Here is a 27,718-nt window from a genome sequence, read left to right as displayed (position 1 = left end):
CTAATCCTCTTCGTCCCCTGAATCCTCCTCTTTGGGTTTGGAGAGGAGTTTCATTACTCGGTGTATAGGAGTCTTCACAGACTCATAGTTCCATCCCTTCCTCATAAACATCTTCTCAATCACACCTGGCATCTTGTAGCCCTTGCTAACAATGAAATCTTTGAAGGCAATTGGTCCATAAAGTTCATCGATAATGTCTGGTTCAAGATGCTTTCCATAGGTCCAATATTCCTTGTCAGGGACGACTTTAGGGTCGGGCAAAGGCTGGTCATTGACTAGCTTTTTCCAGGTTTTGGGGTCCAGGTACCATGCTCCATACCTTATCTTCTCATGTTTGGGTTTATAAGGGTCTTCTGGTTTTCAGAGTTTTCTTTCCCAGTTACCTTCCTGCAGGGAGAATTTTCTCTGCTGTATGTCATCTAGCTGTTTGCAGGGCCTTATATTCAAAGGAAGCTGGCTTATTTTCTTTATTTTGACTGTATTATGGGTGAGTGGGACCTCTAAGTCAATTTCAAACTTTATGATGTCCTCTTCATCAATGCCTATGTCTCCAAAATTATCATCGATCCATCTGCAGAATTCACGAACTATTCTTGCTTTTTGGAACACAGGATCTTTGGGGATATCCATTGTGCATGGTGCATTTGTCTCTTCCTCAGGAAACAAACTGAATAAATATGACTGGAGACTCTCCTTGGCCGTTTCCACGTGGGCTTGGTCTTCAGGTTCCAGGTTGACCTCCTCAGGATGTTCCAGGTTGAGCTTCCAGGGATATTCCAGGTAGACTGCCTGGGGAGGCTCCAGGTTGACCTCCTCAGGATGTTCTTCACACAGGTGTGTGGGGGTCTTCTTTCTTTCCTTGGTGCCCTCACAATACGCCCACGAGTCCTCCAGCTTCCTGTCAAGATCTAGCACTTCCAGGACCCTGAGCAGGAGGTCTGGAGGGAGAGCTTCCTCCAGATTTGGGCAGTTCACCAAGGGATGCTGGTTCAGGCTGGCTTCAATGTTCTCTACAATGGCCTTCCGTGCTCCCTGGGCTGGCGAGAGCTTGGAACACAGGTCCACTCCCTTGGGCGGCTGCCTGTGAATCTTTTTGGGCGGAGGGCGGGGAATTCTATGAGCAATCATGGGGAGAATGCCCTCCTGAGGGCCATGAGTGATCACATCTTCAAGAGATGGACAGCCCGTTCTGAAGTCGTCCACTCCCTCCTTCACAAATACCCACCGCAGGCACTTCCCAAGCTTGTTGTTCTGCCTGGAGAGATAGCGGGAAGGCAACCTGTCCCTGTCCTTGAACCAGGGCTTACATTTCATGCCCAGGGGCAAGGGCACCAGCGGCCCCGGCCCTAGCAGCCACTTCTTGCTGGGCTCTGGCTTCTTGTCCAGCTTTGAACCTGACTGCCACCGCTTGATCAGCCCCGACTCTATGAGCGCCTTCTTCCTCAGGTCCGACTTTAACAGCCACCCCTTGTGGGGCTCAGGTAAGGGCTACTGCTGGCATGCCATGGCGCCCTTCAACCAGGGTGCCCAGGGGCCTCAGGGGTTTGTTGTCCCAGCGGCCTCGTTGCTAGGAGACCATTGCCAGGTGCTGACTCATTCTTATTCTTTCCCGATGGGGGTCAGCACGCGCCCCTGCTCAGCCTGCATTGGACCGGGATTGCTGGCAAGGTTGCATTCTTGCTTGTGGCACACCATAGGTCAGCTGCCCATTCGTCTTTTGATGGACTTTTGGATTAATTCCTGTTTGAGGCTGTTTGGAAATCAAGGGGCCACGAATATTTCACGTGTTCACATCTTCATACAAGTACTTTCATTTCTCCTGGTTAAATAGGAGAGCAATAGGTAGCAATTGATAGGCGGGGGCTTCTGAGAGGCGTGTTTTTTCTTATGACTCACAGCCCTCAGGTTTTCATATTTGCCCAAATATGGGTGAGGTGAGTGAGGCATTGGGTGTACAACTTAAGGTGGCACCCAAAAAAACCCCTCAGAAATGAAGATCAGTTATCTTTTATGTTAACATTTTCAACAATATTCAGGAAAACAGTGCCATATTAAAGCCCAAGGGCAAAGGATAGATCAGTGTTCCTACTACTGATCCTATTTTTATTTAAAACCCATGTGTTGTTCACCATTGATTTTCTTTTTACAAATAGTATTTGCCTTTTTTGCATACTGTTATGTTGCTTGGAAACAGTTTGATTCTTTGGGGTCCATTTTAAGATTTAATTGAAATAAACCCAGCAGTTCCCTGTGATAGTACATGGCTAAATAACGTTATACCATGTTGTATGGTTAACTGTTCCTCACTCCTGCAGCAAGACCCTTCCACATAAATTATTCAATGCCTGTGCATCTAGAGGTTTTCTAGTCTAGCTGACAGTAAAGGTCGCTATTGCAGGCCCTGTGTATCAGTTATCAAGAATCCTTTCCAGTGGTTTCTTTCCCGGCTTCTAATAATGTATTCACACACGAGCTGATCAGTAATCAGCTGAATCATTCCTGTGGGGTGCAAGATTCTGGAGTTCCCTCTCTTTCTCTCATTTTCCTCTCTGGTTGTCTGCCTTGAGAACTCTACCCACCTTGTTCTCTACGGTGTCTTAGCTCCAACTCCTCTATAAACTAGTAGCGAGACTGCTGTTCTTTGCCTGGGTTCTGCCTCTCTGAGCTTTGGCCTAGAAACTCAAAGAATTTGAAGCAATCATAGGCCTCACCTCATTTATTTCCTATCTGTGAGGGGTCAGTCTCTGCTTCCTGATGTCCAGTGTCTTTCAAAATTGTATCTTATTTTCTTCCCTTTCTTTTCAGATGTTCCAGGGCATATATCTGATCCCTGTTACTCTACTTTGGCCAGAACAGGATATATACTTTACAGTTTTTGTTTTTTCTCCATCAATCAGTGAGTCTGCCTTTTGAGGGTCACGGAAGTCTTCTAAGCCATCGAATACCTTAAATTCTTGCTGTTCTCCATGATTAGAAATTGTAGATCACACCCGCATTATTGAAACAAATGCCTCTCTTACAATCCTTACCAATCTATTTTTTTCCCCTAATACTCAGGATACTCATCTACTTTACAATCCATGAAATACATACCAAACTCAAGAGCATATAACATTAGGTGATGCAGCATGGCTCTTTTTTCTTTTTTGGTCATAGCCAATAATACTTTAATACACATATTAGAGATTAGATATAATTCTTCACATGATTTCACTCATTGGTGAAATCTAATGAACAAAATATACTGATGAATAAAATATATCCAGAAACAATGTCATTTTATTTTTAAAAAAACAAAACTAAAGATGAAAACTAATAGGGGAGTTAGTGGAATAATCTGATGTTGAAAAATTTTGCTACATTACTAGGTATTAGAAATGTTTTTATTGTGTGTTCGTATAAGTGATCAAAGTGATGGTAATAACTACCTGTGAGTCATAACCTTCACATGCTCTCTATTACTTTAAGAAGCAAAAAAATGGGACAATTGAGAATGATTAGCATTCTACCTCAATTATAAGTCTTTAGGAATATTTGTTTTGGGAGATGCTAAAAAACTACAGCAGGCCTGTTTTCAATAGCCATAATTTCTGATGTTAACTGCCATAGCCAGGTTAGGATGGATCCTTGGAAGACGCTGATTTGCATAGATTAATGTAATCTCTTGTATTTAAGAGTGAAGAGAGCTCTGGAAACATTACTTGGAACACCTGATGCTCATTCATTACATTTCACTTGATAATTTTAATAATGGGTATATGTAATTTCTGTTGTACATCTATCTTTCCTCTTTGGAAAAAGTATATGTCATATGACAAAGGGGACAATAGTGTACTTTTAAAGGTGTTTGAATATCAGCTGTTTTCCTATACTGGGGCATTAACTTTAGGCTAATTGTCTTTTTTTATATGAAAATATCACTTTTTTTTCTTGATCTATAATGGTGGTATTCTCCCTGTGCTTAATACTGCAAGAAATAAAAATGTTAATAATAGTAATGATAATGATAATGATAATGATAATTTACAGGCAATGATTGCTAGAATAGACTGAGTTCCCATTGAATCATGATCGCTGATTTTTTATTCCTCTGCTTCATATTTTAACTCCTACAGCAATCTTAAATCATCTTAGCTGTGTTAATATATTTAATTTTATTTCATTGTTTTGCAATCTTAACCTGTCTCACTTAACACTTACTCAGAAAGAATGTACTTCAAGGGTGAAGTCTGAAGAAAATCTTTAAAATGGCAAAACTTATTTTTACTAGCAAAGAATTGATGGGAATTTTATTATGTGTAAGTCCTTAGTTCTAAGTTGGGACTCTTGTAGACAGCATATATATGGGTCAGGTTTTCTTATCCACTCAGCTACCCTATGTCTTTTGGTTGGAGCATTTAAGCCATATTCATTCTAGTTTATTATTGATAGGTACTTATTTATTGCCATTCTTATAATTTATATCCCTGTACATCTCTTTCTATTACTTCTTCTTGCAACAGTCCCTTTAGCATTTCTTGTAGTTTTGGTTTGGTGGTAATAACCTCTTCCAGCCTTTTTTATCTGAAAAGCTCTTTATGTCACCTTAGATTTTTGAAAGATAGCCTTGCTGGATAGAATCTTCTTGTGTTTATTCCCTTAGTTTTCATTACCATGTAAACTTCATGCCATTCCCTTCTGGCCTGAATTATTTCTATTGAGAAGTCAGCTGACAGTCTAATGGAAGCTCCCTTGTAGGTAACTTTCTATCTCTCTCTTACAGCCTTTAATGTTTGCCATTTTAATTAATATGTGCCTAGGTGTGGGTCTTTTGGTGTTCAATTTGATTGTGACTCTCTGTGTTTCTTGAACTTGAGTGACTTTTTCCTTCACCAGATTAGGGTAATTTTTTGCCCTTATTTCTTCTAACAGGTTCTCTTTTCCAGTCTCAGATTCTGCTCTTAATGGTACCTTACAATGTGGATATTGTTACATTTCATGTTGTCTCAGAATTCCCTTAGACTCTCCTCCTGCTCCCCCCCCCTCCATTTTGCTGCTCTGAATGAGTGTTTTTTCTGCCTTGTCTTATAATTCACTGATTCAGTCCTCAACTTCTTCTAGTCTACTGTTGAATCCTTCCAGGGTGTTCTTTATTTCAGCTATGTCATTTCTCATTTTCAATTGATTCTTATGTATTGCTTCAAGCTCTCTTTTCATGTTGGTGTATCGCTCATTAAGAGCATTACATAGCCCAACTGGTATGCCTCAGTGGTTGAGCATCAATCTGTGAACCTGGAGGTCAAGGTTTGATTCCTTTACAGGGCATATGCCCAAGTTGCAGGCTTGATCCCCATTGAGGTGTGCAGGAGGCAGCTAATCAATGATTCTCTCTCATCATTGCTTCTCTCTCTCCCTCTACCTTCCTCTCTGAAATCAATATATATGTATATATATTTAAAAGAGCATTATTTGTCATTAAGTTGCTTGTCATTCTCAGTGAAAATTTTGAGCACTCTTATTAACATTACTCTGAATTCTTTTTTAAAAAATATATTTTACTGATTTTTTACAGAGAGGAATAGAGAGTTAGAAACATCGATGAGAGAGAAACATCGATCAGCTGCCCCCTGCACATCTCCCACTGGGGATGTGCCCACAACCAAAGTACATGCCCTTGACTGGAATCAAACCTGGGACCTTTCAGTCCGCAGGCCGACGCTCTATCCACTGAGCCAAACCAGTAGGGCGACTCTGAATTCTTTAATTTAGCTTATTTTCTGCTGATTCCTCCTTTTCTTTCATGTGAGGATTGTTTCTTTGTCTACCCAGTTTTGCTGTCCCTTTGTTTTTGTTTCTGTGTATTAGATAAAACTATTCTGCATCCCAGATTTTGTGGCTGAGAGTCAACCTATGAACATGAAGGCATTTTGTGGGACCCAGGAGTGCAGTCTCTTACATCTCCTGAGCCAGGTGCTATAGGAAAGCCCCTTACTTGAGTTATGTGGGTTCTCTTGCTGTATTTGGGTCTTGCACATTATTGTCCCTTTCGTTGATGGAGTCTCCTCTTAGGCTAGCTGACTACGTGGTTCACCCCTAACCATTTCATACAAGTTCTTGTGGAAGTGCTGACCAAACAGAATTAAATACATCACAACAAAACACAAAACAGAAGAAACAAAACAAAGATGTACATAAGACCCTTACAACACCCAAATAAATAAATAACAGAGAAGAGAGATTTAGTAAAAAGAAAAGTGGGTGGGGAAAAACTAAGATGGCGGCATAAACACCGGGAAATTGCTGCCTCCCACAACAACTTCAAAAAAAACAACATAAAGACAAAACAGACATCATCCAGAACTACAGGAAGGCTGGCTGAGTGGAAATTCTACAACTAGAAGGAAAGAAAAGCACGCTGAGATCCAGAGGAGCTGCGGAAGTAAAGTGCAGAGGTACGGAGGCTCGCACGCGCAGAAGGGGGCTGGCACCTGAGGACGTGGTTGTCTTTTTGAATCGGGAGGGAGTCACAAGCTCCGGACTGCTCTGAACTCTGGTTCCGGGAAGTCTCTGGGGACCCAGGACTCATACGGGGAGAAACTGGATTGTCTGGCAGCAGGCAGAACTCGGAACTTGAGGTCAGCTTTCCCTCAGAGGTGCTTGCAGAAATTACCGGGACACTGAGATGCACGGCCCCTTAGGGCAGGGCTGAGAATCTGCCATAGCTGCTTGCTCCGCCCTTTGATTCCCTGAGACCCCGCCCCACCCAGGCTGCAGCAGAGGCTTTTGCATATGAATGCCCCGGCCCTTTGCAACCTGAAAATTACCTAACTGCAGCTGGGCCAGACAGACCCAGAACTTCCAAGAGAAGGCCCAAGGCCCCACAGTGGCTTGCATTGCTTCACAGCTGGGCCTCATCAGGGTACCTCCAAACTCCAAAAAAAGAAGGGGAATCTGCAGTTCTCTTCGTAGCTCCTGCTGTGTAACCTCAGGCAGAGGCTAAATTAACACCTCCTTAGATCCAAGACCCAGTGTACCCAGTTGTCAGAGGGGGACCATCCGGATTACAACTCCTCAGATCCATAAGGGACACACTCAGGGTGCAGACTCAGTGAGCACCAAAACTCCACTGAAGCAAGTCTTGCCCCAGAAGGGTGTCTTCAGCACAGAAGTTCTCCCACTGCAGACACAGCTGATTCTCACTGCCAATTGGCCTGGAGGTCAATTCCTCCCAGTGATCCTACAACAATCAAGGCATAACTACAACAAGACTGTGCAAAAAGCCCACAAGGGGGTACACCAAGAGTGTCCACCTCAGGTAATTGGGGAGGCTGAGCCACTGGGCCCTACAGGACACCTAGCACACAAAACCACTCTACTAACACAGGGAAGCAGCCAAAATGTGGAGACAAAGAAACAGGTCACAAATGACAGAAATGGAGGAAAGCAAATGACTGGATATAGAGTTCAAGGCCACGTTTATAAGGTTTTTCAAGAATTTTATGGAAACCGCCAATAAATTTAGTGAGACCCTCAAGAAATCTAGTGAGACTCTCGAGGATATGAAAAAGGACCAACTAGAAATTAAGCATACACTGACTGAAATAAAGAATAATATACAGAGATCCAACAGCAGACAAGAGGATCCCAAGAATCAAGTCAAAGATTTGAAATACGAAGAAACAAAAAAGACCCCACAGAAAAAGAAAAAAGATTCCAAAAATATGAAGATAGTGTAAGGAGCCTCTGGGACAACTTCAAGCGTACCAACATCAGAATTATAGGGGTACCAGAAGAAGAGAGAGGGCAAGATATTGAAAACCTATTTGAAGAAATAATGACAGAAAACTTCCCCTACCTGGTGAAAGAAATAGACTTCCAAGTCCAGGAAGCACAGAGAACCCCAAACAAAAGGAACCCAAAGAGGACCACACCAAGACACATCATAATTAAAATGCCAAGAGCAAAAGACAAAGAGAGAATCTTAAAAGCAGCAAGAGAAAGACAGTCAGTTACCTACAAGGGCGTACCCGTACGACTGTCAGCTGATTTCTCAACAGAAACCATGCAAGCCAGAAGAGAGTGGCAAGAAATATTCAAAGTGATGAATGCCAAGAACCTACAACCAAGATTACTTTATCCAGCAAAGCTATCATTCAGAATAGAAGATCAGATAAAGAGCTTCACAGATAAGAAAACGCTAAAGGAGTTCATCACCACCAAACCAGCATTATATGAAATGCTGAAAGGTATTCTTTAAGAAGAGGAAGAAGAAAAAGGAGCTCTTACCATTTGTCACAGCATGGATGGAACTGGAGAGCGGATAAATATCACATGATCTCACTCATTTGTGGAATATAATGAACAACATAAACTGATGAACAAGGACTGATCCAGAGACGGAGAGGCATTGATTGGACTGTCAAGCCTTGGAGGGAAGGTAGGGGATGGTGGGGGTAAGGAGGAAAGATCAACCAAAGGACTTATATGCAAGCATATAGGCCTAACCAATGGACACGGACAACGGGGGGGGAGGGTGGTGAGGGCATGAGCAGGGGAGGGGTAGGGGGTAACGTGGGGATAAGGACACATATGTAATATCTTAATCAATAAAAAATATATAAATAAAAAAAATCATTACCGGTGGTAGAAATAAATTTTTAAGAAAATACAAAAAAAAAAAAGAAAAAGTAAAAAGAAAAGTGGGTAAGAATTATTGAAAAAAAGAAAGAAAAAAATGTGGAGCAAACATAACAAATAAACAATCAAAACAATGCATAGGCAAAAACTCTAAGAAAAGGGGGGTATAGAATACATAGATACAGAGCTGTAATAAAGAAAATAAGAATAAATAATTATAGGAATAGGGGAAGCAAAATAGTTTAAAATAAAGAAGGGAGAAAAGAAATGACAAGAAAATACAAAAATTTTGAAAAGGAAAATAGAGGAGAAAGGAGATAGATCTAAAATAAGAATAAGAAAAATGATGAGAAAGCAGGCAAGAAAGAAAATGAAAAAAAAAATGTGTAGTGAAAAAAAGTAAAAAAAAAAATGAGTAGGAAAAGGGAATAGGGTAATTAGATATATGAATGAAACAACTGACTAGCATAGTAACAAATCAATAAATAAAACAGATAACAAAGGTAAATTTTCAAAAGAAAAAAGAAAGGAATGAGAAAAAAATTACAAAAAGAGAAGAGAAAAAGAAAAGAAATAAAGGAGAAATAAAAAAAATACTTAAAAAAAAGTAAAGTGGTGTTCCTTTCAGTGGAGTTTAGTGCTCCATGGGAGCTCCCTTTGGATCCCACCCTTCTGTTCTGTCTGCCACTTCTGGGCTTCTTGTCAAGTACTTAGATGCTAAACACTGTTAGGAACTGTCCTCATTTGGCTTTCAGCAACCTGCTTGAAGCTCCAAGAGATTCACTGATACACTGTTTGTGTCTGTCTCCACAGGCCTTGGCTGCAAGTAGGAGGGGCCAATCTGCCCTCTAAAGTTGTTTTTTTTTTTTTAGCAGAATGGGGCCTAGGGAAACTTCCCCTGTTCCTTGGGCTTCATCTCTGCCTGCCTTTGCCTGCTAGCCAGCTGTCAATCTTAATCACTCAAAACTCTGTTTTTGAAAGGATTTTAGATGGGCGAGGTGCTGTTTAGCTTTCAGGGAATATGATGGGTGTTTTTCCCTGCTCCATAGCTACTCCTCTATCAGTGGCCCAAAATATTACTCTGCCCTAGGCTTCACAGAGATCCCTATATGGAGACCAATGGGGTCAGCTGGAAACCTGGAGGTTTTTGTTTTTTTTTTTATCAGCTCTCCCATTCGGGGAAAGTACCAGTCTGGTTCCCAGGATATTGGCAAATGGTCCTTCCCCAACCCCAACGCTGAGGGCTCCTGAGACTTTTCAAACCCATAAACTTGGCTTCTGCTTTTGTTTCCTCTGAAAATATCAAAATGCAGGGTGAGGCATGCAGGTCTTCTGAGGGTGGGACAGGTTGTATCACCTAGGGAAAATTTTTTTGTCTTTGCCTGCCCTCCGGCTACTTGGAGAAGCTAGCTCCTGTTAGGAAAAATGGCCTTTTCTCTTTGGGGGCCTAGGACCAAATAAATACTCCTGGCTTCAGCTTTTACACATCTACCTTCAATGCTTCCCACCCCAGCCTCTCCTAAGGCACCTTGAGTCCACGTCTCCCACCATGCACCAAGGCCTTGGGGGAGTAGCTGCAAATAAAAACTCCTGTGCTGTGGGTTTTAAAAAAGAAAAGGAAACTGTGGTTTTCTCTCTGACCAGCCCCTCTCACAATCTCACCTTTCTTACCAGTCTCCAGGTGCTTTCTGTCCTTCCTTTATATGTCTACTCCTCAGCTGGACCTCAGTTGGTAATTCCAGGTGAATGTGCTTCAGTTTAGGCATTGCCAGTCTGGCTCTGGGATGAGGGGCACTATAGGTCTGCCTATTCGGCTGCCATTTGTTCTCCCCTCACATATTATGTTCTTAAATTGGTACCAAAGATATCATAAAACATTTGAGCTAAGGTAGATCAACTCCCCATACTTTATGGATAAAGAAATTTATCTCAGAGGAGTCAAAATGACTTTCAAAAAATGTACAGCCATCAGTGGAATAATCAGAGTGAGAATCCAAGACTCTCAGTGGAATGAAATGTTGGCCAATACAGAAAACCTCACAGATAAGAATCTTAAATGTCACACACTATTGTCATCTACAAAATAAAATACAGTGCCTTTAAACACAAATATAATATCTTAAATATGTGATTTTTCTCATTAGAAAATGCATTAAATACAGGAAAGGATAAAAGAGCCATCTCAGTACCAGTATGATTACTTTTGTTAACCAAAGGTCCTTGGCATCCATTCAACACATAACAGGAATACCCAATTTGGATTTTGGTGAAGAAGGAAACTTTATTCAGTGCAAAGATCTCAACTGTGATTCAGCAAGGCTGTCAGGAGGCCCTTGGGCCAGGCCCCTCTCCAGTTAGATGGCTCTGCTGTGCCCTGCTCTGATCTGCTCCTATGAGACATCTTCCATGTTTCAGCTCCAGCCAGGGAAACACAGTCTTCAGTTCAGTCTTCAGGCCAAAGGGAAAGTGCACTCTCAGAACCAGAGAGGAGCCGGCTTATGTAGACAGAATCCCCCAACTCTCGTCTCTGATTGGTCTGTCCCCATGCAAATAAGAACTCCACATCCTGCAAAATGTCAAAAAGGCACTGTCCTGAGGTTCACATTGACAGTGAACATTTTTAGTGTATACTCATTTGCCCACTTGTAAGACTATGTCACTAGAAATATATTTCTAATTTTTCATTCAGTATTCTCATTTTACATATGAAGGGCATTGAGCTTGGAAATATAGAGAAAGTTTTTGCTCACATGTATGAGAAGTGCACACATTTCATGAGACAACTTTAGCAGAAATATTTTGCTCAAACTAAATCATTTATACAGATCTATGGGCAATAAAGTATTTGTCAAGTATAGTCATTAATGTAGTGGAGAAGAGAGGAAAACTTTTAAAATATCAACTGAAGCAATCCTTGTACCCTTCATGAGTAATTCAAAATGTCTTTTTTTCTGTCTGAGAGTGCCACGTTTATTGAGCTGTAGTGCTTTAATAAGGAGCTTCAAAATGACTGCCAAGTACTTCAAGTGCTCTCTGAGTGCACTTGGTGTTTGCAAGGATTTTCATTTCACATATTACTTTGTGCAGTAATTTAAGAAACTAAGTGCATTTCCTTTTTTTAGAATATATTTTTATTGATTTCAAAGAGGAAGGTAGAGAGAGAAAGAGATAGAAATATCAATGATGAAAGAGAATCATTGATTGGCTGCCTCCTGCATGCCCCTTACTGGGGATTGAGCCCACAACCTGGGCATATGCCCTTTTCTAGAATGGATCTAGGGACCCTTTAGTCATAGGCCGACACTCTATCCACTGAGCCAAACCAGCCAGGGCCTAAGTGAATTTCTTTAAGGCCCCAAAAATACAATACAATCTGCATTGAAAACGTGTGGCCTTGTATTGCCTTCCTATCTTAGCATGGGTCACTCTTCTGGGAAACAAGTTGAATGAATTTTTTATAGAATTTGCCTTTTCTTGAGAAGCAGCAACCTCTGAGAGTAGAAGGCCTGCTTCCATTACAACTGCAACATAGCTGTGGGAAATGGAGGTTCTCCCTGTGGACACAATCAGTTTATAAGCTACAAAATACTGGCATGCACACTGACAATATTGTATCAGTCCCATTCAACAACACGGCTGTCTTTCCTTTTGCTGTTGACACATAAGGCCTCCAGCTTCCCTTAGTGTCCTGCTCAGTACAGCACCTCTCATTTAAAACCTGCTGGTGTTTCTGCCTCAAACCTTGCCTTACTGCCTGGCCAGTATCCTTGCCTTGGATTTTTCTGGTCTCAAGCCCGGGTTTGTTTGAGAAAGCATTTGCTAACTTCAGCTTAGGCTGCTTCACCAGTTCCACTCCAAATTGTTAATTCCCTGGTATATGGCACCATCCACATCATGTTGTTAGCCTGTTTGCACTTGACGACATCTGGGCTTAGGTCAGGCAATTTTCATCAATTGTTTGCTGCCATGAGATGGAAGAGCTCACATGTCAAACTGCAGACTGCATTCAGTTGGCAGAGATTCATAATCTCTGGCTACAGAATCTCAAAGCAACTAACTGTCCTGATTTATATAGGCTCAAATGTTGACCTGAAGAGGTTTTGTCAAGGTTTTATACCTAGCTCAGAGTTTTTTCTTAAGTGAGTTAGGTTGGGCTGTCCTGTATATTTTTTAAACCAAAGGGCTAGTTAATGTGCCCTTACCACTTTATCACCAAGATAGAAAAAACATTTCTGCCTTCACAAACCTTCAATCTCTCTCTCTCTCTCTCTCTCTCTCTCTCTCTCTCTCTCTCTCTCTCTCTCTTTCTCATCTACAACAAAAATTAGTTTGAGATGGTTTAATATCTAAATATAAAAGTTAAAACCATAAAAGTTTTTAAGACATTGCAGAATATCTTTGTGAACATGGAGCAAACAAAGATTTCTTAGAGCAGCCACACACACACACACACACACACACACACACAAATTGAACTTAAAGAAAATTGATAAATTGGACTTTGAAATAAATTTTTTTTTCCAATAATCATCTTTATGAAATTAAAAGTACAGGTCATACAGAAGTTGAAAATATTAGCAACCCACATATCTGACAAAGGACCTGTACCCAGGGTATATAAGGTCTTTCAAAAAATACATACACATATTTTGAATAATTATAAAGGCACTGTTTATTAAAATAAATTTCATTTTCAAAATTGAGCTATCAGCTGCTAAAGTGTATGTACATTATTTTTAGACACCCTCTATAAAGATCTATCAAAAGTGACTAAGAAAAAAATGGACAAAATACTTGAACAAATACTACATAAAAGAAGATGTATGAATAGTCAGTAAGAACATGTAAAGATTCTCAATGTCATAAGGCATCAGGAAAATAAAAATTAAAGCCACAGTGGTACAACCATTTCAAAAATTGGTTGGCAATTTCTTAAACAGATAAATATACACCACCATTAGATCTAATGCTCCACTCCTTGGTATTTACTTAAATGTAATTACAAATTTTGTCCTCACAAAGGTTTTTATAAGAATGTTTATAATAATAACAAAACACTGGAAATAGCCCAAAAGTCTATCACAAGATAGTAAACTGTGATATACTTATGTAATGAAATAATATTTAGCAATAAAAGATAATGAACTGTTGATACGCACACCAACATGTATGAATCTTATAGATATAATGTTGAGTAAAAGATGAGAGATTCAAAGCATTATTTATTTTATGATTCCAGTTAGATGAAGTGCTAGAACATACCAATCTAACCCATGGCTATAGGAATAAGAACACTAATTGCATACCTGGGGATGGGATATGATTGGAACACGAAGCCACCAGGGTATTTTGGTTTTATCTTGAATGGCTGTAGATTGCATGTGTGTATATTACATGTGAGTGTTAGTTTTATACAATCAGATATCACTGAATTTCACACTTCAAATATTTGTTATTTCACTATATGTAAATTTAACTTCAGGAATAAAAAGTTTACAAGTTAATTCTTTGAGAAAAATATTTAGGCTGCATAAAACTAGGGAAAATTTGCTCAGCATGCAAAAAATTGTTTTTCTTTCGTGATCTCATTTGTTTGACCTATGAATATTTTATGATATGTATTTGTGAAACCTCACTGAAAACAATTTTCTGTTCTGTGGCTATATTCTTAAAAGTTATTCAAAGTCACCAAAGCACATTTATTGATTCCTTAGTCAACATTAGCTTTTAACTAAAATGTACATAACCCATATAACTACTACTATTCCTGTGAATCCAAGTTATTAATTTTTTTTGGGGGGGGGATATTCTTTAATTTCTTTTATTCATGGATATTGGAGAATAGACCAGGAAGATTATTCAATAAATGTGCCTTAAGATACTTTGTACTCTGCAGTGTTGGATAAAAATCAGAGAAAAAGCTTTTAACTACATTAGTGGTTTGGGTAAAATGAATTCAAACTTACTTTTAAACTACCTGGAGTAAAAATATCACATTCCCCTGCATTTGACATCTCCTAAAGAAGATATGATAATTTGAAAATGTGGATGTTTCTGGGGGAAATATCAACTATTCACAACTATTTGAAGCACTTAGATGAAGCAGATCAGAGGACTCTTGACACAAATAATATAACTAGCATGACATCAGTAACTCAGCATGGCAGGTTGCTGAAAATTAAAGGGAATACCCTTTTTTTTTGGTCCTGATTAGAATGCCATCATTCATCTCTTCTAATATCAACAAGGAAAGATATGGGAAAGCTTAGATGACTACAGATTTCAGAAATTGGTTCATCTGTTTCCATGTTAAGTGAATTATTTATCAGTGACTCCACACAACTGTGGTGTTTGAAAGCATACAGCATACATTTAAAAGGAGTTTTTATTTATCTCTGCAGCCAGGAAATAAAACAAGTTAAAATAAACAATTTGGAAAAAAATTATTTCTGAAAGCTATGGATAATTTCTTCAATATAAAAATTCAGTGTCTGCATTTTATGAACCACTTTGTACTTAGATTCCAATGCACTTTCAGTACTTGCCTTTTCACATGTGAAATAGTATGAACTGCTATTAAATGCTCATGTGATGTAAATAACATTTCAGGAGATATTACAGTAGAAAATAACAGAATGGAAAATAGCTGAAACCACACTTTCTCTTTCTTAACAGAACCTCAATTTTGTCTAGATATCTACTGTATTTCCAATTCCAGAGAGAGTTCATATTTGCCAGTGGAATACGAGCATAGAATTTCTCTTGGTTACTCTTTGTGCTCCACATAAGTTGTGTGACCTAAGTTGGTTTAATCAGAATAAAATTTATTCCATGTTTTGAAGAGAAGTTACTCTATTTTGATATAGTGAACAAGAGAGTAAGTACCCCTGGTTTTCATTAGCATACTCTTAAAAAGTAGTTATTTGCCGGAGTCCAACCCCAGCAGGTCCAGGGGTCCCCAAAGGCGTAGACGGAGTCGGCGAAGAAGGAATGACACAGAGACAGCGTTCAGTTGATCAGCAGCCTAGCCAGGATCTCTAGCCAGGATCTCCAGCCAAGTTCTGGTCTGGATCTCCAGAGAAGTTCTGCTTAGGATCTCCAGCCAGGTTCTGTGGCCAGTTGTCTTGCTAGGTTCTCCAGCCAGGTTCTCCAGGTTCTCCAGCCAGTTCTGTGTTCATGTTCTCTTGCTAGGTTCTCCAGGTTCTCCAGCCAAGTTCTGTAGCCATGTTCCCTAGCTAGGTTCTTCAGCCAGGTTCTGTCCAGGTTCTCCAGCCAGGTTCAGTCACCAGGTTCTAGTCAGGTTCTCTTGCCAATTTCTGTAGTCAGGTTCAGTCCAGGATCTTTTGCCATGTTCTTTCCAGCGAAGTTCTTCTGTCTGTAGGTTCTGTGTAGGTTCTGTGCCTAGGTTCTGTCTTCTTAGTTCTGTGTTCTAAGCTCTGTATTCTAAGTTCTGTGTTCTAAGTTCTGTGTCTTGCTGTCTTGTTGCATCTGTATTTATACCAGTTGATTCAATCCTATCAATCTCTATTACAAAGGTTAGGGCGTTTCTTATCTTCATTCCAGGGAGTAAAGATTATGTAGCTTAAGCATGATTGTTCGTAGTTAAAGTGATTAATTACCCACCTGGCACTTAGTTAAGAGGTTTTATTCCCTCCCTAACTTTGGGGGAAAATCCCTACCTGGGGAAACAACCTTTCTCAGAGACCTTGGTTAAAACACATAGTGCCAAGAAGGTGAGCAAACATATTAAGAACAGTATGCCATATATGCCAGGTCCTTTGAAACAGCAAGGATGGACCGGCTCCCGGCAGTTATTGTTAAGGAGAGCAATATAAGAGAGATGGTTATATGACTAAATCATTCAATCACTGATTTTTCTATACTTGACCCTACGCTATTTTCCTGCTAGGCAAGGAAATGCATTTATTTTGTTGTTTAGGAAAGTTTAGTTTTTCTTATAAAAATATTATTCTAGAAAAAAAGATGGCGACTGGCAGGAGGGAGGTGAGGGATAGGAAGTGAGTGAGTGAGGGGATGAAAAGAGAGTGTGTGGATTTGTGTGGGGTGTGTGTGAGTGAGTGAGGGACAGTTAAATTTGGCAGGAGCAGCAGAGGCTGGCAGACCAGGCTCTCTGGGACAGGGAGAGAATACCACCACTGCCAGACTTGGGCACGTAGCCCACGCCATCTTGAAGGGGAGAGCAGGCTCTTCTAGGAACTCATCAGCACCACCATCCAGACAGGCCTGGGATACTGCCCACGACCCAGCAGCCACTCCAGCCAAAATCCTGCTGCCCACCCGCTCGCAGACCCTGGGATCTCCACATCCAAAGGAGCACTGTGCCCACAGCAGTAAGTGCAGCCTTCCCCTCCCCAGCGGCAGACCTCCGACATCGCATTCACATGATTCCAGAGAGCAGGTCTCTGAGGCACACCACTCCATAGACTTCTCTTAGGAGTCACTGTGAGCCCCAGCTGGGTGTGATTTTTGCACAGACACAGACGCACTGCCCCCCAGTAGAAATTCTGAATTCCCTCTGCCTGAATAACTGCCCACACACACCCAGCTGCGCAACTTAAGCGCCAGGGCCCTTCAGCGCCAGGGTCCCTCTGAGTGAGTCAGAGCTCAGCACCCGGCAAAGGCACTGCCAGAGATGCTCATTCCCCCTGAGCCCATCTGTCCACAGGACATTTTGGGAAGCCGCAGTGAGCTTCCGCTCGGTCCGATCTTGGACTAATAGGGACGCACTCCCGTGGGCAGTAGAAATTCTGAATTCACCCATGCTGGATACCTGCCCAAAGACGCCTCAATTAAGCGATTAAGCGTGCCAGGACCCTTCAGAGTGCTTCAGTGCACCTGCACTAGCAAACACACTGTGGGTGCTCCTGTGTGCCACCACTGGGAATGTGAGCCTATCCACCACAGGTACATCAACAAAAACTGAGTTTTCCCACCCCACAGCTGCAGAACTCTGGAAACTACAGTTGCATGCTTTTCCAGTGTGCAGGTCTCCCAAAACCACCGCTCCACAGGCAGCCCTGGGGCTCCTCTGTGAGCCCCGCTGGACACGCACTTAAAAAAACAGGAGTGCATTGCTGGGCTGTAGAAATGCTGAATTCCTTCTTCTGGGATACCTGCCCACAGACACTACAATCCAGTAGATTCAGTGCCAGGGCTTTTCAGAGTGTGTCAGTACACCCTTCTGGCAAACACACCACAGGGGCCCCTGGGAACTACCGCTGGGATCGCGTGTATCCAACCACGGAGGCAGCAGCAAAAGCTGAGTCTGCCCACCCCACAACTACAGAACTCTAAACACCACAGTCACGCCTTTCCAGAACGCAGGCCTCCTGAGTCCCACCACCCCAATAGACGGTTCCTGGGTGCCACCGTGAATCCCTGCTGGGCACACGTGATTTCAACCAAGGGCACAAGGCAGCAAAAATTGGGACACCTCCTCCACAGCTGTTGACTTCTAGACACCTCAGTTGTGCCTTTCCAGCTTGCAGGCCTACATCAAGAAAACCCAAATAGCTCAAGTAGGGAGCTACACTAGACTACCAAACCCAGGAGACCTGAGAGGTCACAGCTACAGCACCATTCCCTAAAGAAACTGGGTAGCAAAGCAATCGGAGCTACAGTTAAAACATTACAGCAAAACATGGGAAGACAAGGAAGCAATCCACAAAGGAAAGAAAAAGAGGATTCACTAGAAAGGGAGTTAAATGAAATTGAGGCTACTAACATATCAGAGAAAGAATTCAGAGTAATGGTTATAAGGATGCTCAAACGGCTGGATGACAAATACACACAGCTCAATGAGAATTATAAGGAGCTGAATGAGAATGTCACCAACATGAAAAGGAACCAAGAGGAAATGAAGAACTACATAGCTGCAATAAAGAACACAATGGAAGGCTTAAACAGCAGACTAGAAGAAGTTAAGGACCACATCAGCGAATTAGAAGACAAGGTAGGAAAAAACACACAAACACAGGAGCAACTGGAAAAAAAAAACTTGAAAAGCAAGAGGAGAGCCTAAGGGAGCTTTGGGACAATGCAAAATGAAACAACATTCACTTAATAGGGATACCAGAAGGAGAGGAGGAAAAGCAAGAAATAGAAAACCTGTTTGAAGAAATAATGACAGAAAACTTCCTTGATACTGGCAAGAAAAAAAAACTACACAAGTCCAAGAAGCACATAGAGTGCCATACAAGATGAACCCCAAAAGACCAACACCAAGACACATCATAATTAAATTGGCAAACACCAACGACAAAGTAAGAATCTTAAAGGCTGCCAGAGAGAGACAGAAAGTTACCTACAAGGGATCTCCTCTTAGAATATCAGCTGACTTCTCAACAGAAACACACCAGGCAAGAAGGGAATGGAATGAAATATACAAAGTGATGCAAAGCAAGGGAATGAATCCAAGAATACTATACCCAGCAAGACTATAATTCAAAATTGAAGGTGGAATCAGGAGCTTCACAGACAAAAAAGGGCTAAGAGAGTTTATTACCACCAAGCCAGCAATGCAATAAATGCTAAAGGGACTGCTGTAAAAAGAAGAAACAGATAGACAAGAAGAAAGCAAACATTAAGAATAAAAATAACCACAAATAAGTACTTTTCAATAATAACATTAAATGTAAATGGATTAAATGCTCCAATCAAAAGACACAGGGTAGCTGAATGGATAAGAAAACATGAACCATATATTTGCTATCTGCAAGAGATCCACCTCAGAACAAAGGATTCACACAGACTGAGAGTGAAGGGATGTAAAAAAAAATTTTCAGGAAAATGGAAATGAGAAAAAAGCTGGGGTTGCGATACTTATATCTGACAAAATAGACCTCAAAGTAAAGGCCATAACAAGAGATAAGGAAGGCCACCAAATAATACTAAAGGGAGCAATTCAACAAGAAGATATAACTCTGGTAAACATATATGCACCCATTACAGGAGCGCCCAAATACATAAAACAGCTTCTGGAAGATATCAAGGGAGAGATCTATAGCAATACAGTCATAGTAGGGGACTTTAATACCCCACTGACACCACTGGATAAATCCTTTAAACAAAAAATCAGCAAAGAAACAGCAATCCTAAATGACTCACTAGATCAGATGGACTTAATTGACATCTTCAGAATATTTCACCCCAAAGCTACAGAATATACATTCTTCTCCAGTGCACATGGGACATTTTCAAAGATAGACCATATATTAGGACACAGACAAAGTCTCTTCAAATTCAAGAGAATAGAAATCACAACAAACATCTTCTCAGATCACAATGGCATAAAACTAGAAATCAACTATGATAAAAACATTGAGCCAAAACCGGTTTGGCTCAGTGGATAGAGCGTCAGCCTGTGGACTGAAAGGTCCCAGGTTCAATTCCGGCCAAGGGCATGTACCTTGGTTGCGGGCACATCCCCAGTGGGAGATGTGCAGGAGGCAGCTGATCAATGTTTCTCTCTCATTGATGTTTCTGACTCTCTATCTCTCTCCCTTCCTCTCTGTAAAAAATCAATAAAATATAAAAAAACATTGAAAAAAAATAAAACACTTGGAGGCTAAATAGCATGCTATTAAACAATGACTGAGTTACCAGAGAATCAAAGAAGAAATAAAAAGCATCCTGGAACCAAAAGACAATGAAAACACAACAATCCAAAATCCATGGGACACAATGAAAGCAGCCCTGAGAGGGAAGTTCATAGCTCTACAGGCCTACCTCAAAAAACAAGAAAAATTGGTAACAAATGAGCTAACCCTACAACTCAAAGAGTTGGAAAGAGAGCAACAAGAAAAGCCCACAGTATCCAGAAGGAAGGAAATAATAAAGATCAGAGCAGAAATAAAGGACGTAGATTGGTGTTTCTGTTTTCTTGGGATATAGGCCTAGAAGTGGAATCACTGGGTCAAATGGGAGTTCCATTTTTAACTTTTTGAGGAAGCTCCATACTGTCTTCCATAGTGGCTGCACCAGTTTGCATTCCCATCAGCAGTGCATGAGAGTTCCCTTTTCCCCGCACCCTCTCCAGCACTTGTCGTTTGTTGATTTGTTGATGATAGCCATTCTGACAGGTGTGAGATGGTACCTCATTGTTGTTTTGATTTGCATTTCTCAGATGATTAGTGACTTTGAGCATGTTTTCATATGTCTCTTGGCTTTCTGAATGTCCTCTTTTGAAAAGTGTCTATTTAGGTCCTTTGCCCAGTTTTTGATTGGACTGTTTATCTACCTTTTGTTAAGTTGTATGAGTTCCATATGAATGTTGGAGATTAAACTCTTATCGGTGATAACATTGGCAAATTGGATGGAACTGGAGAGCATTATGCTAAGTGAAATAAGCCAGTCAATGAAAGAAAAATACCACATGATCTCACTCATTTATGGATAATTAAGACCATTTTAAACTGATGAACAAAAATAGATACAGAGGCAGAGCAACATCAAACAGACTGTCAAACTACAGCAGGAAGGCCGGGGAAGGTTGGGTGGGGGGGTGGGTGAGAGATCAGCTGAAGGACTTGTATGCATGCATATAAGTATATCCAATGTACACAAGAAACTGGGGGTATGGAAGGCTAGGGGAAGGTCAAGGGGAGAAAAAAAAAGGAGACATATATAATACTCATTGTAATACTTTAAGCAATAAAACAATTTAAAAAAATAAGTAAATGACATAGAGACCAAAAAAAACAATACAAAAGATCAATGAAACCAAGAGCTGGTTCTTTGAAAGGATTAACAAGATTGATGAACCTCTCACCAGGCTCACCAAGAAACAAAGAGAGAGGACCCAAATAAACAAAGTCAGAAATGAAAGAGGTGAAGTAACAACAGACCCTACTGATATACAAAGGATTGTCAAAAAATACTATGAATAACTCTACTCCAACAAACTGGACAAACTCGATGAAATGGGCACATTCCTAGAAAAATACAAGCTTCAAAAACTCAATCAGGAAGAATCAAAAAACCTGAATAGGCCAATGACTACTGATGAAATTGAAACAGTAATCAAAAAGCTTCCAGGAAACAAAAGTCCTGGACCAGATGGCTTCACAGGGGAGTTTTACTGAACATTCAAAGAAGAACTAAAGCCAATCCTTCTCAGACTATTCCAAAAAATTCAAGAGGAAGGCATACTTCGAAGCTCTTTCTACGAAGCCAGCATTACCTTAATCCCAAAACAAGATAAAGACACCACAAAGAAAGAGAATTACAGGCCAATATCCCTGATGAACATATATGCTAAAATCCTCAACAAAATTCTAGCAAACTGGATCCAGCATTACATTAGAAAGACCATAGACCATGACCAAGTGGGATTTATTCCAGGAATGCAAGGCTGGTACAATATCGGCAAATCAATAAACGTGATACATAACGTAAACAAGTTGAGAGACAAAAATCACATAATCATATCGATTGATGCAGAAAAGGCATTTGACAAAGTTCAACACCCTTTCTTGATAAAAACTCTCAGCAAAGTGGGAATAGAAGGATCATACCTCAACATAATAAAAGCCTTATATGTCAAACCTACAGCCAACATCATACTCAATGGGCAAAAACTAAAACCATTTCCCTTAAGAACAGGAACAAGAGAGGGATGCCCACTCTCACCACTCCTATTTGACATAGTACTGGAAGTGCTAGCCAAAGCGATCAGACAAGAAGAAGAAATAAAAGGCATCCAAATTGGAAAAGAAGAAATAAAATTGTCATTCGCAGATAACATGACACTGTACTTAGAAAACCCTATAGACTCTATCAAAAAATTATTTTACCTAGTAAATGAATTTGGCAATGTAGCAGGATACATAATTAATGCCAAGAAATCTATGGCATTTTTATACACCAATAGTGAACTTACAGAAAGAGAAATTAAAAAAAAAATCCCATTTACCATTGCACCGAAAAAGTTAAGATACCTAGGAATAAACTTAACTAAGGAGGTAAAAGACCTTTACCCAGAAAACTACAGGACATTGAAAAAAGAAATAGAGGAAGACATAAACAAATGGAAGAACATACCGTGTTCATGGATTGGTAGAATCAACATCATCAAAATGTCCACACTACACAAAGAAATCTATAGATTCAATGCACTCCCCATTAAAATACCAACAGCATATTTCTCAGATCTAGAAAGAACTCTCCAAAAATTCATCTGGAATAAAAAAAAAAATAGCTGCTGCGATCCTCAGAAAGAAGAACAAAGTAGAAGGGATCTCAATACCACATATCAAGCTGTATTACAAAGCCACTGTTCTCAAAACTGCCTGGTACTGGCACAAGAACAGACATATAGAGCAATGGAATAGAATAGAGAACCCAGAAATCGACCCAAACCACTATGCTCAATGAATATTCGACAAAGGAGGCAAGAATATACAATAGAGTCAAGACAGTCTCTTCAAAAAATGGTGCTGGGAAATTTGGTCAGACACATGCATAAAAATGAAACTAGACAACCAACTTACACCATACACAAAAATAAACTCAAAATGGATAAAGGACTTAAATGTAAGATGGGAAACCATAAAAATATTAGGAATCCACAGGTAGCAAAATCTCAGATATATGCTGAAGGAATTTCTTCACTGACACAGCTCCTAGGGCAATGGAAACTAAAGGGAAAATAAACAAATGGGACTATATCAAAATAAAAATCTTCTTCACAGCAAAAGAAACCATCAACAAAACAACAAGAAAACCCACTGCATGGGAGAACATATTTGCCAATGATATCTCTGATAAAGGTTTAATCTCCAACATTTACAGGAAACTCATTCAACTTAACAAAAGGAAGATAAACAACCCAATCAAAAAATGGGCAACGGACCTAAATAGACACTTTTTGAAAGAGGACATACATAAGGCTGAGAGACATATGAAAACCTGCTCAAAGTCACTAATCATCTGAGAGATGCAAATCAAAATGACAATGAGGTACCTTCTCACACCTGTCAGAATGGCTATCATCAACAAATCTGCAAATGACAAATGCTGGCGAGGATGCGGAGAAAAATGAACACTCATGCACTGCTGGTGGGAATGCAAACTGGTGCAGCCACTGTGGAGAACATTATGGAGTTTCCTCAAAAAACTAAAAATGGAACTTCCATTTGATCCAGTGATCCCACTTCTAGGCATATATCCCAAGAAACCAGAAACACCAATCAGAAAGGATATATGCATCCCTATGTTTATAGCAGCACAATTTACAATAGCTAAGATTTGAAATCAGCCTCAGTGCCCATCAGCAGATGAATGGATTAGAAAACTGTGGTACATCTACACAATGGAATACTATGCAGCTGTAAAAAGGAAGGAACTCCTACCATTTTCAACAGCATGGATGGAGCTGGAGAGCATTATGCTAAGTGAAATAAGCCAGTCAGAGAAAGATAAATATCACATGCTCTCACTCATTTGTGGATTATAATGAACAACATAAACCGATGAACAAAAACAGATGTATAGACAGAGAAGCATCGATCACATGCTCAAAACTCAGAGGGAAGGTAGGGGAGGGTGGGGTGAGGGGGATAGATCAACTGAAGGACTTGTATGCATGCATATAAATATAAGCAATGAATATGGACAACAGGGGGTGAGAGTGAGGGCAGGATTGGAGGGATGAGATGACATTGGGGGGATAAGGACACATTTGTAATATCTTAATCAATAAAGGGAAAATAAATTTTTAAGAAATATTATTCTAAGCAACATGGAAGCATGTCATTATCTATACTCAGGCCTTGATTCATAGTAAAATATTTTGCTGTTGTACTGAGTTTTAGGCTAAAATAGGATACTCATCATAGTTCATGGTTCTTGTCTAAACTGCAAGTAACAGAAAATAAGTGAATATCTTTTGGCTCATATGGTGTAATCCAATTCTGAAGGGGTTTACCAGACTATTTCCAGGAATATCAACAGTTAGCTTTGTTGGTAGCTGAGGGACTCCAAGTCCTCTAAATTAGGGAAAACGTCAGGACTGAAAAAAAGTCTCAAGTATTAATATTTCTTACAAGAAACACAAAGGCAAACAATAATGAATGAAATCCAAGAGGATTGGACTGAAGTATAACAATTTTAGAATGTTAGGGTTCAAGGAGAAGTAGTTTCTATTATATTTGCTCTCTGACTATTGAATGATCATAGATGGTGATGGCCTTGAGGAAGCTTTCTGTACTGTTAGGGAATTGCAATTCAATTTCATTGCTGAGCATAAGATACTGATGAAAAACAGATTTTCTTAAGTGTGAAAAGTATGAAATATATGACCTGTGCTTAAAGTGTCATCATTATAGAGATAATTTTACAATGTGAACTTAACCTTCACAAGTTAGGAAAATGAGAATCAATCATTATTAAATAGTAAAGGAGTTAGGCTCCTATGAGATGATCAGAAGAAAAGGTGGGAAAGAAACAAAATACTGAAGAAAAATAAGTACAATATTTGTGATTCATGTAGTAGAGCATCAGTATTATCATTAAAGCTGTAAGAAAAGTTCTAGTACAAGGTGGTGACATAGGAAGCTCTTGAACTCAGCTCCTCCCATGGACACACCGAATCTACAGTTGCACATGAAGCAATTCTCTCTGAAAGAAATCCAGAAACTAGCTGAGCAACTCATATTTTGGGTGAATGAGACAATACCCACATCACCCACACTGAAATGGGTAGCATAGCCTGAGACACTTTCTCATAATAAATCCCACCCCTGGCACAGAGCCTACAATCTGGAGGGACCTCCCAACTCCAAGCTTCTCCCAAATCCAAGGGTGTAGAGCCTACATCCAGCACCACAACTTTTAAGACTCCCACCTGTGGAAGGGGCCCCCAAAACACCCAGCTCTGAAAGCCATTGGGGCTTGCATACAGAAAAATAACACGTCTATAGCAAACAAAGACAGTTTGGGGCAGGCTTCTGAAGACTCACCATTGCTATCTGTAGGGCTCAGCACAGAGGGAGCAGGCAAAAAAAGGTCCATTTCCCAGTCTGTCTGGAAAGAGGCCTATTTGCATACTTTATCAACTGCTCCCTGAAGAGGGTCAGGCTTCTGATTTAGCAAGTGCCTAGAGGCTGACTTCAATCCTTCACTCAAGCCTGCTAACAAGTCGCCAATATTTCCCTGGAAAGAGCTTGCACACATCTGGTGCCCAGGTTTTGTGGCTGCTGCCCAAGGGACAGACTCCTAGATCGCCTGGCTCTAATAGCCAATGGGGCTTGAAGAACTGTAGCAAACAAACAGTTTTTTAATGGGTGCAGGAGCAACCCCGCCCCACACCTGTACAGCTGGGCCTAGCACAGAGGGAGCAGGCAAAAAGGCCAACTTCCAATTTCTCAGTGGACTTCATGATGGAGAAACCTGACAAACACTGGCTCAGCCCCGTGAGAAAGGTTAACACCAGCAGTGATAAGTCACGTTGACAGCATGTACAATGAATATGACCTGATGAAAATGACACCTGGTCTTCCTCCCCAAAACACCAAACCCTAGTCTAATCATAAGAACAATATAAGATAACAAAAAGTGTGCTGTTATCCTTTTATTTTAAAAAACATTTAAAACATCTGCATTGAAATGAGTTTAGGTATCAAAAACCACATTACTTTTTAGCCCTAGCCAGTATTCTAAGTGGTTTAGACCATCAGCCCATGCACCAAAGGGTCTCGGGATCAATTCCCAGTCAAGGGCACCAACATGGGGTTGCAAGTTCAATCCTCAATCCCCAAAAATCTATTGATGTATCTCTCCGATCTCTCTCTCTCTCTCTCTCTCTCTCTCTCTCTCTCTCCCCCTCATTGTGTCCCTACCACTCTTTCTAAAAAGGAATGGAAGAGCCCTGACTGGTTTGGCTCAGTGGATAGAGCATCGGCCTGCAGACTCAAGGGTCCGAGGTTTGATTCCAGTCAAGGGCATGTACCTTGGTTGCGGGCACATCCCCAGTAGGGGGCGTGCAAGAGGCAGCTGATCGATGTTTCTCTCTCATCGATGCTTCTAACTCTCTATCCCTCTCCCCTCCTCTCTGTGAAAAATCAATAAAATATATTTTTTTAAAAAAGCAATGGAATAAATATCCTCTGGTGAGGATTAAAAACAAACAAAAACCACGTTACTTTTAAAACTTTAACCTCTAAATCATGAATTCATTCATCAGCTATTTTGTTTACTTCTTTAGTCACACCTATGTCCCTCTCACACCCATTTTCTTTTTTTAAAAAAAATATCTTTATTGCTAAAAATATTACATATGTCCCCTTTTTCCCCATTGACCCTCTCTACCCTGCCCCCACCCCCAAGGCCTTCACCACACTTGTCTGTGTCCATGGGTTATGCATATATGCATATAAGTTTTTTGTTTAATCTCTCTCTCCACCCATCCACCATACCCCAGCCTTCTTCTGGAATTCATCAGTCTGTTTCATGCTTCTATGTCTCTGGAACTATTTTGTTAATCAGTTTATTTTGTTCATTAGATTACACATATGAGTGAGATCATGTGATACTTATCTTTCTCTGACTGGCTTATTTTGCTTAGCATAATACTCTCCAGGTCCCTCCATGCTGTCTCAAAGGGTAAGAGATCCTTCTTTTTACTGCTGCTTAGTATTTCATGGTGTAAATGTACCACAGCTTTTTTTATTCACTCATCTACTGAGGGGCACTAGGGCTGTTTCCAGATATTAGCTATTATATATTCTGCTGCTATGAACATGGGGGTGCATATATTCTTTTTTTTTCCTTTCCTTCCTTCCTTCCTTCCTTCCTTCCTTCCTTCCTTCCTTCCTCCCTCTTAAAACTATATTTTTATTGAATTCAGAGAGGAAGGGAGAGGGAGAGAGAGATAGAAGCATCAATGAGAGAATCTTTGATTCATTGCCTCCTGTACACTCCCTACTGGGGATTGATCCCTCAACCCAGGCATGTGACCTGACCATGAATGGAACCATGCCCTCCTGGTTCATAGGTCAGTGCTCAACCACTGAGCCATGTTAGCTGAGCCATATATTATTTCTGATTGGTGTTTTGGGTTACTTGGGATATATTCCTAAAAGTG

The 27,718-nt window shown here is 40.5% G+C and overlaps 1 protein-coding gene across 1 annotated transcript; it reads right to left on the bottom strand.

The window, feature by feature from the left end:
• On the bottom strand, positions 1–4,979 carry LOC118653566 (putative protein FAM47D). The gene is made up of 3 exons (XM_036304210.1): positions 4,956–4,979; positions 384–1,452; positions 1–245 (listed from the first exon to the last, which is right to left on the bottom strand). Exons 1-3 carry the CDS (start codon positions 4,977–4,979, stop codon positions 1–3), a joined length of 1,338 nt encoding a protein of 445 aa, XP_036160103.1.
• Positions 4,980–27,718: the final 22,739 nt, after the last annotated feature.

Source organism: Myotis myotis, unplaced genomic scaffold (assembly GCF_014108235.1).
Source record: "Myotis myotis isolate mMyoMyo1 unplaced genomic scaffold, mMyoMyo1.p scaffold_m19_p_4, whole genome shotgun sequence".
NCBI classification, from domain to species: domain Eukaryota; kingdom Metazoa; phylum Chordata; class Mammalia; order Chiroptera; family Vespertilionidae; genus Myotis; species Myotis myotis.
This window is presented reverse-complemented; position numbering and strand designations above follow the sequence as displayed.